At 43.5% G+C, this 15,832-nt stretch overlaps 1 protein-coding gene across 1 annotated transcript in view; it reads right to left on the bottom strand.

Moving 5' to 3' along the window:
- LOC112107410 (uncharacterized protein C1orf112) overlaps positions 1-15,832 on the bottom strand; it is a 34,372-nt gene that overhangs the window by 1,228 nt on the left and 17,312 nt on the right. Inside the window, exons 12-23 of the mRNA XM_029912354.1 lie at positions 15,111-15,240; positions 13,773-13,959; positions 11,984-12,066; positions 10,573-10,624; positions 9,703-9,792; positions 8,235-8,420; positions 6,783-6,905; positions 3,202-3,297; positions 2,574-2,687; positions 2,021-2,125; positions 1,529-1,609; positions 429-548 (exon numbers count right to left, since the gene is read on the bottom strand). Coding sequence (XP_029768214.1) covers positions 429-548; positions 1,529-1,609; positions 2,021-2,125; positions 2,574-2,687; positions 3,202-3,297; positions 6,783-6,905; positions 8,235-8,420; positions 9,703-9,792; positions 10,573-10,624; positions 11,984-12,066; positions 13,773-13,959; positions 15,111-15,240 — 1,367 coding nt within the window. The remainder of the gene's footprint in view (positions 1-428; positions 549-1,528; positions 1,610-2,020; positions 2,126-2,573; positions 2,688-3,201; positions 3,298-6,782; positions 6,906-8,234; positions 8,421-9,702; positions 9,793-10,572; positions 10,625-11,983; positions 12,067-13,772; positions 13,960-15,110; positions 15,241-15,832) is intronic.

Consider the following 15,832-nt stretch of genomic DNA (forward strand, 5'->3'; position numbering starts at 1 on the left):
GGCACTTCTTGAACCCCCCCTCTAGTAACAACTGGGGGAGAAGGGAGAGAAATGAATCCTCCCTCAGCAGAAGTGAAATCACATAGACTGTCATAAGCAAGGGCTAACAGGTTGGATAGAACTACCAGAGGCTACTGGGGCGGGCCAGGACTCCTGACTGGTACAGCTTTTCCCAGCTCCTCTGAGGTGCCTTCCCCCCCTGCTCTCTCCCTCAGCCCAGAAAGAGAGTTTGTGGCAGTTGCAAGGGCAGTACAGAGCCCAGCACGGAAGTGCAGCAGGTGGGTGAGAGCAAGACTCCCTGTCAGCTCAGGAGGGTATGCCCTCTTCACAGCAAGTGCTGGGAGGAGGACAGCGCCATTCCCCATGGATGAGGGCACGGCTAAGGACTAATACAAACCTAGTCCAGCTGCTTTCAAAGAGACACCTACCTCTAATGCTGAGCCCCATTCTCCATCCATTTTCATTTTAAGCAAGTGTGCACTGCAGACGGCCTTTTCCTGTTTCACTCGTTCTGCCCTTGCTTCTGCCGTCTCCTCTCCCTGCCTTGCCTGAGGGAAAAGCCACAGGAGCGGTAACAACAAACCCAAACACAGCAGCATTTCCAGCCTCCATGACTCCACCCCTTGACTATTACACTGTGGCAATGGAAATACTCTTTAACGTAATCTGTTTTTTATTTTTTAAACTGCAGTTCTTCAGCAAGGCTTCAACCAGCAAACGTATGGCACTAGGCTGGGAGAACAACTCAGTCTAATGTGGGCTACAACAACTATGCTGGAGCATCATTTCGTGTCTGACAGTTGCAGGTAGCAGTTGCTTTGCTGCCTCTCCCCTATGCGGTACAGTGGGCAAAAACTCCTGTGCTATCCCCTCTGAAGTGCTGCTGTCCAGTGGAAAGCTGGCACATCGAAGGAGGCAAGGGTTGTTAACAGCAGAGATGACTCTTCACCTTTTAATGGTCATGAGTTCAGTGCATTTACTAGTCCTCCTCTAGGAAGTACAAAATACTCTTTCATTAGTTTTTTCTCAATACTCTCTGTGGAGGCTTCTGCGTGAAGAAAATCAATGCACTCTGCTAGTCACTTATTTTCATTTAGGTGCCCATTAACTGGTACACATAAAAAAATGACACACACAGCAAAGGGGCTTGAGAACCCGGCCTTTTGCCTCTGCACAGGGGAGCTAAAACTGCTTAGAACACAAGTGAGCTGCACTCTGTCATCTCACTAATGGATGCCTCTTCACCTTACCCGAAGCACCAGCCAATTTAGTCACCTTGTACTCAGGAAGGGAATAGCAGGGGATGTTAACAAATCAGAGTTGAGGCGCACTGGGAAAGTCTGTGGTGGAAACTTGCACAGCATTTGCCATCACTGTTCCTCATTCTAGCCAACTTTAGCAGGCATGAAAAGGCTCGAGAAAACAAATAATCAGATTCCAATTACAGAGCAGTCTTGTGTCAGTTTACTGTGGGCAAGAGCCCCTCTTCTATCAAGCAAGACAACAGTAAAATAATTCAATAAGATACCTTGGCCAGAAAGCAAACAACTTTGTTTTTAGTTTCTTCAGAATTAAGGCACTGAGGAACTACATCTTCATGCTTTGTTGTCTGTCAAAGGTTTTGAGCAAGAAAAAGTTGGTTAGTATATTAACGTTCAATGCAGCCATAATAAAGATGAACCGTAGAGCATCTACAAAACAATCTGGAAAATGTTCTGTGTTGAGGATGGGGGGGGGGGGGGGGGGGGTGGTATTTAAAACAATACTGGAAATCTGTTCTTCCTTCACTTCCACTTCCTAGGGCCACTGTATTTCTCTTGCATTTTGTTAATCCTTTTATTTTCGTGCAATAGCATATGGAATACGGAGGTCAGTTTCAAGCATTTTGCTCCAGGATAGATACTGACAAAGTGGAGGGAGTTCAGAGAAGAGCAACAACAGTTAAGATGCTAGAGGAACTGATATACAAGGAAATATTAACAGAGCTAAATATGTACATCCAATGTGGTGTCATTCTTACCTCTGCAAACTGAGTGAATGCCTCCAGTGCATGTTGGTAAATCAGCCAAGTCTTGTCGGCCAACAAAGAGGCAAAGAGATATGACAGCTTGGGTATAACTTGCCCCTGAAAGGGGAGCGCACATTAGTCAGATTTTTGTGGAGGGCTAATCAGCATATCCTGCCCCCTTGATTCATCATTAAAGAAATATTTCTGTCAGAAGCCTAGAGTCTACAGGTCGAGAAAGTCTGCAACAGCCTTGGTTGGCAAAAAACATAGTAAGAGAGAACATGTACACAAAACCCATTCCTTCCCATCTGGAGCTCAGACATCAGCCCTTCTGTCAAGCTCCTGGGAAATAATATACAAATGAATGCACCCAGCATCCTACAGGCAATGCGAGTAACCGAAACAGTCTCACTAGAATATAAAACTGCCATAGAAGTAGTATGTCCTGGTTTGAAAATAAATGTCTCCAAGAACCAGTGCCACTGTACTACATATTCCATGACCACAACCCATTAATAATATATACGAATGGCTCAGGACAAAATGTTGCCTCCAGTGCATTTACCTGAATTTCTTGTGGCATAAACAATTTCCCCATAGAAGAGAGAAGATCCAGTGCTGCCAAGCGAACATGATCTGGGGGATCCAACTCAAGGAGGGAAGTCTGCATTGCAAACACCTGCAGGAAAATAGATCTGGATGAAGCCCCATCAAATAAGAAACAAATAAGACAAAAACTCTGTTCAACTGGGGATTGCAATGACCATCAAGTCTGAGTTCATTCAAAGCTAGAGAGAGTTAGATCAGGACAATGGATGCATCAATGGAACAAAAGCAAGTATCCCAGAGCTTTTCAAAATGTTACCCTCCAAAAAAATAAAAAAATGGAATCCTTACATAAAAGCCCAAAGTGCATTTGAAAGAGAAACATACATCATACACCATCACTGCCCTAAGCCCAGCGAAAAAAATGAGACTGTGAAAGTCCCAAAAGTGATGTGAACCAATGTGTAGCAAACACCATAGCAAAGCCATCAAAACGGTGTAGGAAGGAATCAAAATAAAAGTTAAGAACTCTTCATTCTTGCTAAGTGGTAGAAATCAGACCATGAAACAACTCATTAGATGTGATCTCATTTAATAACAAAGATCCAGCATGCATGAGGTAGATTGCACAAAAAGATGTCTCTTACCTGAGTTATCAGTTGAGGGTCTAATGTTTGGATGAAAAATTCCAGTAGTGGAAGGAGCAAGCAAAGTGTCTGCTGGAGGCATGGCTGACTTGAGACCTGCACCAGATCAGAAGAGCATATTATTTAGCATCATAGCACTTCTGTTTACAAGGCAATTTAACTGGTTTATAAAAAGCACGAGACTGCAAATATTGTGCCCAAAGCATTTAACTTCAGACAAATACAGTATAAGCACAGATACAATTCCCATGAGAAGCAGTGAGGAAGGCTAGAAGTCTAAATACTAAGAGGGGCAAACTAGAGTGCCTGGTGTTAAGTGAGGATATTGATATATTAGATATTGTAGAACCTCAGTGGAATGAGGAACATCAATGGGATGTGGTAATACCAGGGTACAAAATACATAGGAATGACAGAGTAGGTCATGCTGGTGGGGGAGTGACATTATATTGAAAAAAAGCACAGAGTCAAATGAAGTAAAAGTCTTAAATGAATCAAACTGTACCATAGAATCTCTATGGATAGAAATTCCATGCTTGAACAACAAGAGTATAGCAGTAGGAAAGTACTATCAACCACCTGACCAGGATGGTGACAGTGACTGTGAAACGTTCAGGACAATTAGGCTACAAAGGCAGAAAATGTAATAATAATGGAGGATTTCGACTATCCTCATACTGACTGGGTACATGTCACCTCAGGACAAGATGCAGAGATCAAATTTCTAGACACCAACAATGACTGCTTCATGGAGCAGCTAGTCCTGGAACCCGCAAGAGGAGAGACAATTGCTGATTTAGTCCTAAGTGGAGCACAGGATTTGGCCCAAGAGGTGAATATAGCTGAACCACTCAGTGACAGTGACCATAATGTAATTAAATTTATCATCTTTGTAAGATGGAAATTACCAATGAAACTCGCCTCAGTAGCATTTAACTCAAAATGGAGAGCTATACAAAAATGACAACGCTAGTTAAATGAAAATTAAAAGGAAGAGTCATAAGGGTGAAATGGCTGCAAACTGTATGGAGACTATTTAAAAACATCGTAATAGAGGCTCAAACTAAATGTATACCCCATGTTAAAAAACAGTAGACGGAACCAAAAAAATGCCAGCATTGCTAAACAGCAGAGTAAAAGAGGCAGTTAGAGACAAAAAGCCATTCTTTAAAAATTGGAAGTCAAATCCTACTGAGGAAAATAGAAAGAAGCATAAACTCTGGCAAGTCCAGCATAAAAGCATAACTGGGTTAAAAAAAGAATTAGCTAAGTTCCTGCAGGATAGGTCCATCAATGGACCCAATCCTCTAGGTGTCCCTAAACCTCCAACTGCCAGAAGCTGCAACTGGACGACGGGATGGATCACTCGATAATTGCTCTGTTCTGTTCATTCCCTCTGAAACATCTGGCACTGACCACTGTCAGAAGACTGATACTGGGTGAGATGGATCATTGGTCTGACCCAGTATGGCCACTCTTATGTTCATGATAATCAAAGAGGAGGAAAAAAGAATTGTTTAGGATGGTTGCATATTATAGGATGCTCTACTAGTGATATTTTTATTTAAAATCTATGGCATTTGTATCCCGCCCCTCTCACAGAAACCAAACAAGTGTGTCTCAACCTATTTTCTCCATAACCATTTGGCAAATAGTTATTCTCCCTCTCCCCCCACCACCCACATCTGAGCACAAACGATGACGACTCCCCTGACTGCACCTTCAAAAGCGGCAAGTTAAAGAAGTATGGGCTGGATGAATGGACTATACGGTGGATAGAAAGCTGGCTAGATTGTCGGGCTCAACGGGTAGTGATCAATGGCTCCATGTCTAGTTGGCAGCTGGTATCAAGCGGAGTGCCCCAAGGACTCCACCCTCAGCAAGTTTGCAGATGACACTAAACTGGGAGGAATGGTAGATACGCTGGAGGGTAGGAATAGCATACAGAGGGACCTAGACAAATTAGACTATTGGGCCAAAAGAAATCTGATGAGGTTCAACAAGGACAAGTGCAGAGTCCTGCACTTAGGACGGAAGAATCCCATGCACTGCTACAGACTAGGGACCGAGAGGCTAGGCAGCAGTTCTGCAGAAAAGGACCTAGGGGTTACAGTGGACGAGAAGCTGGATATGAGTCAATAGTGTGCCCTTGTTGCCAAAAAGGCTAATGGCATTTTGGTTGTATAAGTAGGGGCATTGCCAGCAGATCGAGGGACGTGATCATTCCCCTCTATTCGGCATTGGTGAGGCCTCATCTGGAGTACTGTGTCCAGTTTTGGGCCCCACACTACAAGAAGGAAAAATTGGAAAGAGTCCAGCGGAGGGCAACGAAAATGATTAGGGGGCTGGAGCACATGACTTATGCGAAGAGGCTGAGGGAACTGGGATTATTTAGTCTGCAGAAGAGAAGAATGAGGGGGGATTTGATAGTTGTTTTCAACTACCTGAAAGGGGGTTCCAAAGAGGATGGATCTAGACTGTTCTCAGTGGTAGCAGATGACAGAACAAGGAGTAATGGTCTCAAGTTGCAGTGGGGGAGGTTTAGGTTGGATATTAGGAAAAACTTTTTCACTAGGAGGGTGGTGAAGCACTTGAATGGGTTACCTAGGGAGGTGGCGGAATCTCCTTCCTTAGAGGTTTTTACGGTCAGGCTTGACGAAGCCCTGGCTGGGATGATTTAGTTGGGGATTGATCCTGCCATGAGCAGGGGTTGGACTAGATGACCTCCTGAGGTTCCTTCCAACCCTGATATTCTATGATTCACATTAGTAATGGATTAAAAAAACACGGGCCAGACCCTCAGCTGGTATAAACTGGAATAACTCCACTGAAGTCAGAGTCTTCCCACAGTTCAAATAAAGTCAATGGAGTTACACTGATTTACAACAGCTGTGGATCTGGCCTTATACATTTAGATCTTGGAAGAAAGAACAGTAATCACTAGATTTGAACACTGTAAAGGAAATTCTGACTTTATCAAATGTCTCTATGTTCTTTTTTCACCAGTGCAAGGAGTTAAACACATGTTGTTTCTACAGAAGATGGTTATGTTCTGTTTTCTGCACAACCACATCCCTCGCCTGAGCTCAGAATAGTGCTTTTGCAGGCAGTTCAGTGCCAAACAGGGCCAGAATTAATCCAATTCTCATCACAAGGAAATCCTATATTACCTTTGTTTGTTCTTAGTAAAATAAGGTCATTAAGTTATCCCTACTGGCTGGTTCATCTGGTTCTATTAATTTGTTTTTTCCCCATTTCTGGGGTTCAATCCCCTTTCTAGACTCGTTTTAGACAACAGTCCATCTAAAACTGATGTGGGGTAATATATGACTCATCACTACATGGACAGTTCCAGCTACATATCACTGGGGGCAAACGTGCTTGTGGGAAGAATTCAATCCCCAAAGCACTGGCAATGGCTCAGACACCATGATGTTTGAAGCTCAGGGACTCAGCTGCACTGCGCTTTAGGGAGTTGCTCCAACCCCAGTTAAATGCTTTGGTAACACACAAATGGTGGAACATCATGAGCCCTTCAGGGTAGCGATGCCTTACATTGTTGGACCAGTGAGTTCCCTCACCTGCTTGCCCTTGAGGAGAGCCCAGAGCTGACTAGCAGCTCCCAACGCTGCTGCCTGTAGTCCTGCCTCCAGAGTGTCGCCAGCAGAATTGCACACAGTCAGCAAGACAGAGAGAGCAACGTTCTAGCAGAGATGGAGAGAAGGGTCAGGAGCAAGGTAAATACCTGGCCTACTGGATTCAGCTGCTAAAGCCTCACAAGAGGCCCAATGTGTCAGTAATGTAATTCTGCTAGTCCACTATAAGCCAACTCATGCCACCTTCACAGAGCAAACTCCCACTGACTTCAGTAGGAGTTCTGCACAAATAAGGAGGGGAGGGTTTAGCAGTCTTATTAATCACCACATAGGAAGCAGAACCCTGAATTGCTGGCCTTTTAGGTGGAGGTGTCCAGTCACACTCAACTCTCCTTAGGTTGTCAAGGAAAACCAGTGCTTGTCTTTCAGGTATGCCAGCCTCCGAGAACAGCAGAGACCTTATCACTTAAAAGAAATCTTCTAGCCGAAACCACACCAGAAGTCTAAGTGAGAACACTGTATGTATGCTCGGCAAGAGATCAAAAAATAATGAAAATAATTATTGATCCGCAGAGCTTCCGCTAACTATTGTTAGCGGACACATGAGACGTGAACACAACGTTGCAAGGGAGGCACTATATGCCCAAAGATGAGCTCTTTCTGATCCAAAAGATTTTCAAAAATAGGAGTCTAAAGTTAGGTTCCTAATTCCATATTTGGGCACCTAAATGAGCAACCTGCCTTTCAAAAATGCCAAATAGCCACTCCCATTGTGGCTGCCAGAGCTGTTCAGTAATCAGCCCTCTGGAAAGTTGGTCAAAAGTTGAAACTTAGTTCTCCCTTTGACACAGGAGTTATCTGACATTTTTGCTACTAAGAATTATTAGCCTGCATTTACTGGGGGAGAGGGGAGAAGATAGCTCTCTTCATAATATTGTACTGCAGTGACTCCTAGAGGCCTAGATCAGGGCCCCACTGTGCTACACCCTGTACACATACATAGGCCAGGTCTACACTACACACTTACTTCGCTATAACTATGTCACTCAGGGGTGTGAAAAATCCACACCCTTGAGCGACGTAGTTACACCAATCTTAGCCCCCCCCGTAGACAGTACTATATTGGCAGGAGAGCGTCTCCTACCGATATAGTTACTGCCTCTTGGGGAGGTGGAGTTAGTAAGCCAACCGGAGAGCTCTCTCCCATCGGCTTTAGAGTGTCTTCACCAGAAGCGTTACAGCAGCGCAGTTGAATCGGTGCAGCTGTGCCATGCAAGTTTGTAGTGTAGACCTGCCCATAATAAAATGACACTCCCTAGTCCAGAGAGCTTGCAATCTAAACATACTGTAAGGGTGCACAATAGGGGAAGAGTAACAATAGGCTCCTTATCGCTTAGGAGCTCTAGGTTTAATGAACAGAGTCACACCTTCCCTTACCACAGGTGGGAGTTCTCCCAGAGTGCACCTGCCGCTCAGCCACTGCCTGCATTGTGTGAGCCCCACCGCACAGAGCTGGTGCGCCACTTGTTTCCTAAGATCGGGAGTTAGGGCCTTGAGAGAAATATGCTGCCACAGGAGCAGGTTCTCTGCTTCTTTGGGAGGAAACTTTTGGGTAAACTCCACCTGCAAGTCAAAGTAAATGTTAATTAAAGAGATCAGGACAGAACCTGGAAGTGATGAGTTGCAAAACCTACAAACTGTACCTTGATTTGTGCTACTCTTGACAGTTGACAAGGAGCCCCACATGAGGTGTGTGAGAATGATCTACTGAGGCAGTGTGATTCAGCAAATGGTACTCTCAACCATACGGGGGGATAGCAACAGAGAACAGGGGCCAGATCCTCAGCAAGCAAAAATCTGCTTTGCTCCACTGAAGTCACTGGAGCAATGACAACTGAAGATCTGGCCACAGAAGTTTGGGGAACAATTCCCCATGGAAAGCAGTCTGATGTTGGGCTCCCCGTCACTAATCAATCTCCCTACTACTGAAGAGCCCATTCCTGCTTACATTTACTCACTGAGTAACTTTATCCATGTGAGCAGACCAATGGACTTCACCGAGAGTTCTAAAAGTGCCTCAGGGTTCGCAGGGTCAGCCCTTTAACTCCTAGTCCAAAAGTTTGCAGCAACCAAGGTTGATCCCCTTTGACTTTTTTACAGATTTGCAGCTCAGCAGGGAAATGCCACCATTCCCACACTGGACACTTGCTTTTGTAAAGCTTGGTGCAGACATACCATAGAGGAGCATACTAATATAAAACACTGACAAAATCATAAATGTTTTGCTATTCAGCCTTTTCTTATGAAGCATGTGGAGGCTGATTCCCAAGCAACTAAACCACTTAGCTGAGTATCCTTTTTACCCTAGTGATTTCCTGTGTACCATTTATTAATTTACCTCAGCATTGTTGTTTTTTGTTATTACTATTTAACTGTCATTTATTTGCAACCAACACGCCTATTGTGCCTTTAAACATTATACATACAGCTATGGTCTCCCTTTATACTGTGACTCAAAAGTGATCTAGTCATTATTAGAATAAGTAGAGTTAACTCTCACGATCTCTCAACTGGGAAACAGTCTAAAACACAGGGAAAATAGCAAAACAAACTCAAAGCAAAGCTGGATCGATAATAAGGAAAAACTAAAGTGGTAAGAGAAAGCACTTCTGGGACAGCACGGGCTGAGTTAGTTATTAAGGTAACCCCCTGTGTCCTTTCTGTATTGGTATGTTATCTTTTGCTCTGCTTTATCATCTCACAACATCAGGATGGCAAGAAACCACTGTTTGCTCCACCCTCCTGTTTCTAGTGAACTGAAAATGGATGGCTTGTGTTTTAATGGAGGCCAATTGGATTTCTATCTGGCTTAGCAGAAGACCGGAGAAATTGGTGCTATACTTGCCTGGTGGTCTGGAGACATCAAGAACAGCATACGCCTCAGCAGGACCCCCAAGACAGAGAGCTGGTAACACTCGCCAGGGCAAGACTTTATCTGAATTAGGATAACAGGGAATTGATCTAATCAAATTAAGAAAAATACACTGCTCCCAGCACATGAATCCTACAGGTTGGCATTTTCAAAGACTCAAAGACTTTTGTGACTCAGGAAAATGACCTAAAAAATTAATATTGAGCCTCTGTTTAGGCAGCAACAAATTTTCCTCTTACACCAAAGATTACATTTCCCTTTATAATCAACACATCCCAATGAGTGATCACTGGTAGTTCATCACCATTACAATCAGGTCTTTCCCTGCATTACATGCCATCTATTAGTTTACTGTTTTCTACTTCATGGTGCTATTTTTAATGGATATGTATGCTACTTTGCTCTTATTTATCCTTGGGGCATCTCACTGAATTCTTCTCTGTCCATTCCTCTAATTTATCATATAGGATCACTATAGTAACTTCTAAATTAGCAGCTCTTGCATCAGTTTTGCAGTGTCTGTATATTTCTCACCCCTTCCTTCAGATTGTTTACCTACATCACCACTAAATATATTTATAGTGTTACAAGTGCTAATTATTAACCCTCGGGAGGGAGGGATTTTCCCGAGGGAGGGAGGGATTTGCTGATAGCAAAGATGGAGCACAGAAAGGATGAGAAAATTGTCCAAGGTCACTTATGAAGTTTGCAGGAGAGCTGGAGTTAGAACTCAGGTCTCCTTACTCCCTATCCCTTGCATGATCTGTTAAAAAAAAGCAGAAAACCTGTCTGCCCAAACACACACATGTACATGCATACACGGGACTCTGCCACGCTACTCACCAAATGGGCTATCACAAAGATGTGATGAGCACACAATTCAGCCGTTCCATACCTGGGATGCAACAGAGAGAGGTCAGTAAGCCAATTAGCACAGCTGCCCTGTTCTGCTGGGTCGGAGAGAGTAGTTTGCACTCTGCCACACAAAGCAGAGAAATGGTTTTTCCTAAGGGCCTCTGTATATTTCATTTGCCAGAAGAAAATTCCAAAGCCATTCTGTGGCCAGAGAATCAAGGAATATAGAGGATGTGCATTAGCAGGGGGAAATATGACCCACCTTTTGCGGATCAAAACATAGGACCACTATACGACCAGTGTAGCATTAACCATGATTGCAATGCAAGAAGAAAAAAAAAAAGACATGTATACACAAGTACACAGTACATGGATGATAAATGCACACTGTTGATGTTAATCAAATAAATAATAAATTAAAGTAAGTGTTGTAGAGTGAAGAGAACTTGTATAAAATTTGTAAGTTGATACAGATACACTGGACCATTATAACAATGATATTAATGTAAATATATGGAAATGAAAGTTACATGATACTAGTGAAATATATCTAAGGTTGGTGAAAAATGTTATGTTAATATATTATTTGAGAAACGGTCTGTGATCTTGTCTTTAAACACTAATGCACAATGCATGTGCACCAGGGGACAAAGTTTTAAGTGGCAAGTGCATCCTTAGTAGTGGCATATTGTGACTTGGGTGCTCAGCTGCACAACATTAACGTCCTTTAGCTGGAGATTTTTTGGTATGGAATTTCCTAAGGCTGGGTTGTTTTTCAAAGAAAAAATACCCCTAGAAGCAGCAGCACCTCCACGTTACAGGATTTCGAAGCTCTGTTGACTTGCCAAAATTTGCCAGTCCCACATGGAAATTCAATAGTTCGGCCAGATCCCACCAGAATGTCCTGTCGCACACACTTTACAAGGACTGTAACAGAAAGCCCCTCTTCTGAGAGACTTAGCAGCTGCACAGCCGAGGAGGTGCATTGCAAGAGCCCTCCCTCAAGCCTTTCTCATCCTTTTCCTTCAGCCCAGTCAAAATAAAGCCTCATGGAGCATTAAAGGTTCTCTCTCCTCAGAGATGGCCATTTCCATGCCACATTTAAACTTGCTACCCACAGGCCTCCACTGTAGAGCTGTTAGAAAAAAAATGTCAAGAAATCTTTTATAAAAGTATGTTTTCCCCTCATGCTGGAAAAACAGCTGAACCATTTCTGCTCATGTTTTCCAAAATAAGCTACATTTTTGAGCAGAGACCAACCCTGGAACATGGCTGCTCTACAAGTTAAACTTTCTGAGAATTATGAGCAATTCAAACCATGCAGTTAGGAAGCCAATGCTCATGCAGCCTGAACAATACAGTGCATCGCTCCTTGCCCTACAATAATTGGGTATCTTACCGGGCCAGGAAGCACCATGAATCCATAGCCAGTAGAGAGGTGATCATACTAGAACCAAGGACTGCATCCAGCAGAGCACACTCCTGAGGAAAGAATAGAGAAGACACTTATGAACAGATTGCAATTCTACTCTCTACTGTTAATCCACTTACTAGTGTGACACATAATTAGACTAACAAGGTGGGTGAGGTAATATCTTTTATGGACCAACTTCTGTTGGTGGGAGAGACAAGTTTTTGAGCCACTCAAAGCTCTTCTTCTGGTCAAGCTTGTCTCTCTCACCAACAGAAGTTGATCCAATATAAGATATTACCTCACCCACCTTGTCTCTCTAATATCCTGGGACCGACATGGCTACAACTACACTGCATATAGAATTAGACTTGTCAGTTTGTGCAGTTAAAATGCCTAGGAGCAAACTGGCTTTAATATCGCATGTTCAGTTATAAAGGCAAGCAAGCAACACTAGGTTTATTTTTAACATTGGCCATGTGTGAAAATTTACTACAGCTGGTTGAAAATTTCAAAAATTTTCAATGAAAAATAGGGTTAATTTTTTTGCTAGAATTTTGGACAAAAAAGAGGGACAAATTTTTCATGAAAATTTTATCCTTTTTGGGGGGCAGATCTAAACTTAACTTAAGACCAAACGCTATCCTTATTCAGTACTTAGGCAGGCAAAACATCTGATTGCCTCGGTAGGAGTTTACTCTGAGTGAGGAATTCAGGTGTTAGTCCTAATTTTTTGTCTGAAAAGATTTTTTTGTATTATTTATAGAAACATACACACACAAGGCTATGCCTTCCTGGACTTATTAGGGGTCGCTTGCTGGAGGATTCTCTGCGACTTGAAGTCTTTAAATCATGATTTGGGGACTTCAATAGCTGAGTCAAGGGAGAGAATTATTGCAGGAGTGGGTGGGTCAGCTTTTGTGGCCTGCATCATGCGGGAGGTCAGACTAGATGATCATAATGGTCCCTTCTGACCTTAAAGTCTATGAGTCTATGAGTCTAATACTTTGCATTTATATAGTGTCCTTTATTCTGTCTACCTGTATATACTATCCCAAACATAGGGGAATTTCATAAGATCTCAAAGCACTATAAAAACATTAATGACTTAAGCCTCAGAACCCTCCTACAAAGGTAGATAACTACTTATTTCCCTTTTATGGCACAGGATTGAACTGGATCACAAAAATACAGTGGTAGACTAGTAGGCCACTGCTCTGATCACTAGATAACACTTCCTCATTTACGTGCACTGTGAATGAGTAAAACACTGACAAACTTAATACCCTTGGCTCATGGAATTGTAAATTTCCAGCCAGGTGGCCCCAAATTGAAGGTGGAGAACCAAAAGACTTTCAGCCTATGTTACAGTAGTTTTGATGGCCTATCCTCTAGGAGATAAAATCTGAAGCTGGAATTTCTGAGTCTTAGGGAGGTGATCACCTTCAGAACTTGTATTAAAAGGAAGTATTAAACAGCTTTTTTAAAGAAGCTGGATTTTTGCACTCCTTTTGTGGTTTTACAAACAGATTTCTAATACAACTGAGGTCTCCAACCATGATTATACAGTTGTTTTTGGTAAATGACATTTGCTGCACATTTGCAGTCTTACTTGCCTTGTATCTGGCTTCTGAAGTAAAGCGAAACCAATTCATGCCTGGACACATCACCTTTGGAGCTCGGTGTGTGAGGAAGGGGACACTTTTTGAAAAAGTTAAAATCCACCAGAAGGAAACAGCTGAAAAGGTGATCATGGCTAAACCAAAAATCAACCTACCAGCTGAGGAAAGTGTGATGGGGGTGTGGATGCAATGAAGGCACACAAGTGGACACAGAAGTGGTGATACAGGGTGACAGGAACCTCAGCTTGTCCATTATCCATCACTCCAGGCAAACAAACAGGAAGAGAGAGCTCACCAGAGCACTGCTGGAAACCGAGAAAAAGGGCTGAGAACAAAGAGAGCCTGCAGAACAATGAAAGAGTGGGGTTACTGCTGTCCACACCTCACACCCCAAGAACAAACATCTGAGCTAGGGGAACTCCTTGTCTCCTGTTGGGAGCTGTGGCAATAACACCAATATTTTTACAGTAACAAATTTACAACTCTGATTAACTTTCTGTTTATAAACTCAGGTGATTAGCAGAGGCTTTTGGGGTTGTAACAGGGTACACTGGCCCTTTACAATTAGAGGGGCCCAGGAGATCCTGTTCCAGGGACATTGGAATAAACAGAGGCCCTAGAAATGGCCTTGTAGCAAGAAGAGAGGAAGCAATCCTGGGGAATTAGTACTTGGTTAGGAAAAATCCAGTCACTGTCCCTTTAAGGGCCAGGATGAGAAGCCCTGTAGTATAGGATTGGGCAGGCTCCCCTCTCCCCTAACCAATCAGGGGGAAGATCTCCGAAGGAGCACAGTATATATATTACTCTCACTCTCTCAGAACAGAGAGTGAGTTGACAGGGAGAAGGAAGCCAGAGCCAGGAGACTGAGCTCCCACTAGGAAGGACAGGACTGGCAACTCCGTGAACAACAGTCTGGGGTAGAATAAGAGCTCTGCGTACAGCAAAAGAGCGGGAAGTGAGCATGAACTTTTGTGTTGCTGTAATTAACTTTATTCTGGGGACACTGAGAATTACTCTGAACTGCTTTCATCTATTCACACAACCCCAGGTGGTGGGTGGAGGCATCCTGAGAAAGACTGCGGGGAGTTCCCAAAGGGACCCAGGGGAAGCACAGAGTCAGGGCACTGCTGAGGCACCTCTGGCCATGAGGGGGCGCTCAGTAAATGGCATGCCTGCTACAGGGAAATAAATAAACACGCTGACATGAGGGAAAGTTGACCAATTTTGGAGATAAAAACAAATTCGACCCTGAGGGCCTTCCACATCCTTGCATGAGCCCAAAGGCCATCCTTTCTCTCAACTGACCAGTGCATCTCTGCTTTGTACTGTGCACCCTTGAGGAATTACATCACATCCACCAGCACATATGGCCAAGGATCAGACAGTGCGCCCTCAGAGCCTGCTAATGCTACTGATTTGCTAGCTTGAGGGGCCTCTTGCACCTGAACCTCCATGTCTGCCTCTGCAGCTTGACTGCTGTAGGCAAAAATTACCTGGGAACCTCTGCTGAGAACTGGCTTCCTGTGGTCCAGAGAGCCTGCACAGCCTCAGACTGAGAGGGCAGCTTGTCCATTATGGTAACCAGAAGATGACACTGCGGCAGATGCAACTCAGGAGAAAGATCTGCAGGGAATTTTTTTTTTTTTTAAAGTGAAGTACATTTGCATTTGTAGAGGACATTTTTGATGGAATCAAAACTAAGCTAGGGCGAGTGATTAACAACAGAAGACTGAGTGAAAAGTACATTAATGCTGCTAATGAAGCTTAAAAGTCACTCAGAGATGGAGCTGGTTGGAAAATGGAGGGGAGGTGGAGTCCCAGAGAAAATGTCATGTTTTCAGCAAAATATAACTAATCACAATATTTTATCCAAAAAAACAAAGAATTTTGATTCAGAAATGCTACTGTAGTGCCTCATGAGACTTGCGGTTAGGGTGCCTTAGGCTCCCATGCTCCTTTATGGCCCTGACTCTATGGTTAGACTAAATTTCCCATGATGCACCATACTCTCCCCTCTTGATGAGAGCCTCATGAGAGTCGCATGGCCACAGTGCGCATCAGGGAAGATGAAGGCTGGCTGGGGTAGCCCAGTATAGCACACAGAGGAGAACAGGAGCATGAGGCACCTGAACTACAACTCCCAGGATGCACTGTGGCAGCATTTCAGAGATATTTTATTTTCTGGTTGAAATATTTTGGGTTTGGCTGAAAACCG

The sequence above is a fragment of the Terrapene carolina genome, unplaced genomic scaffold, assembly GCF_002925995.2.
Source record: "Terrapene carolina triunguis isolate 2854851 unplaced genomic scaffold, T_m_triunguis-2.0 Scaffold210, whole genome shotgun sequence".
Lineage (NCBI taxonomy): Eukaryota > Metazoa > Chordata > Testudines > Emydidae > Terrapene > Terrapene triunguis.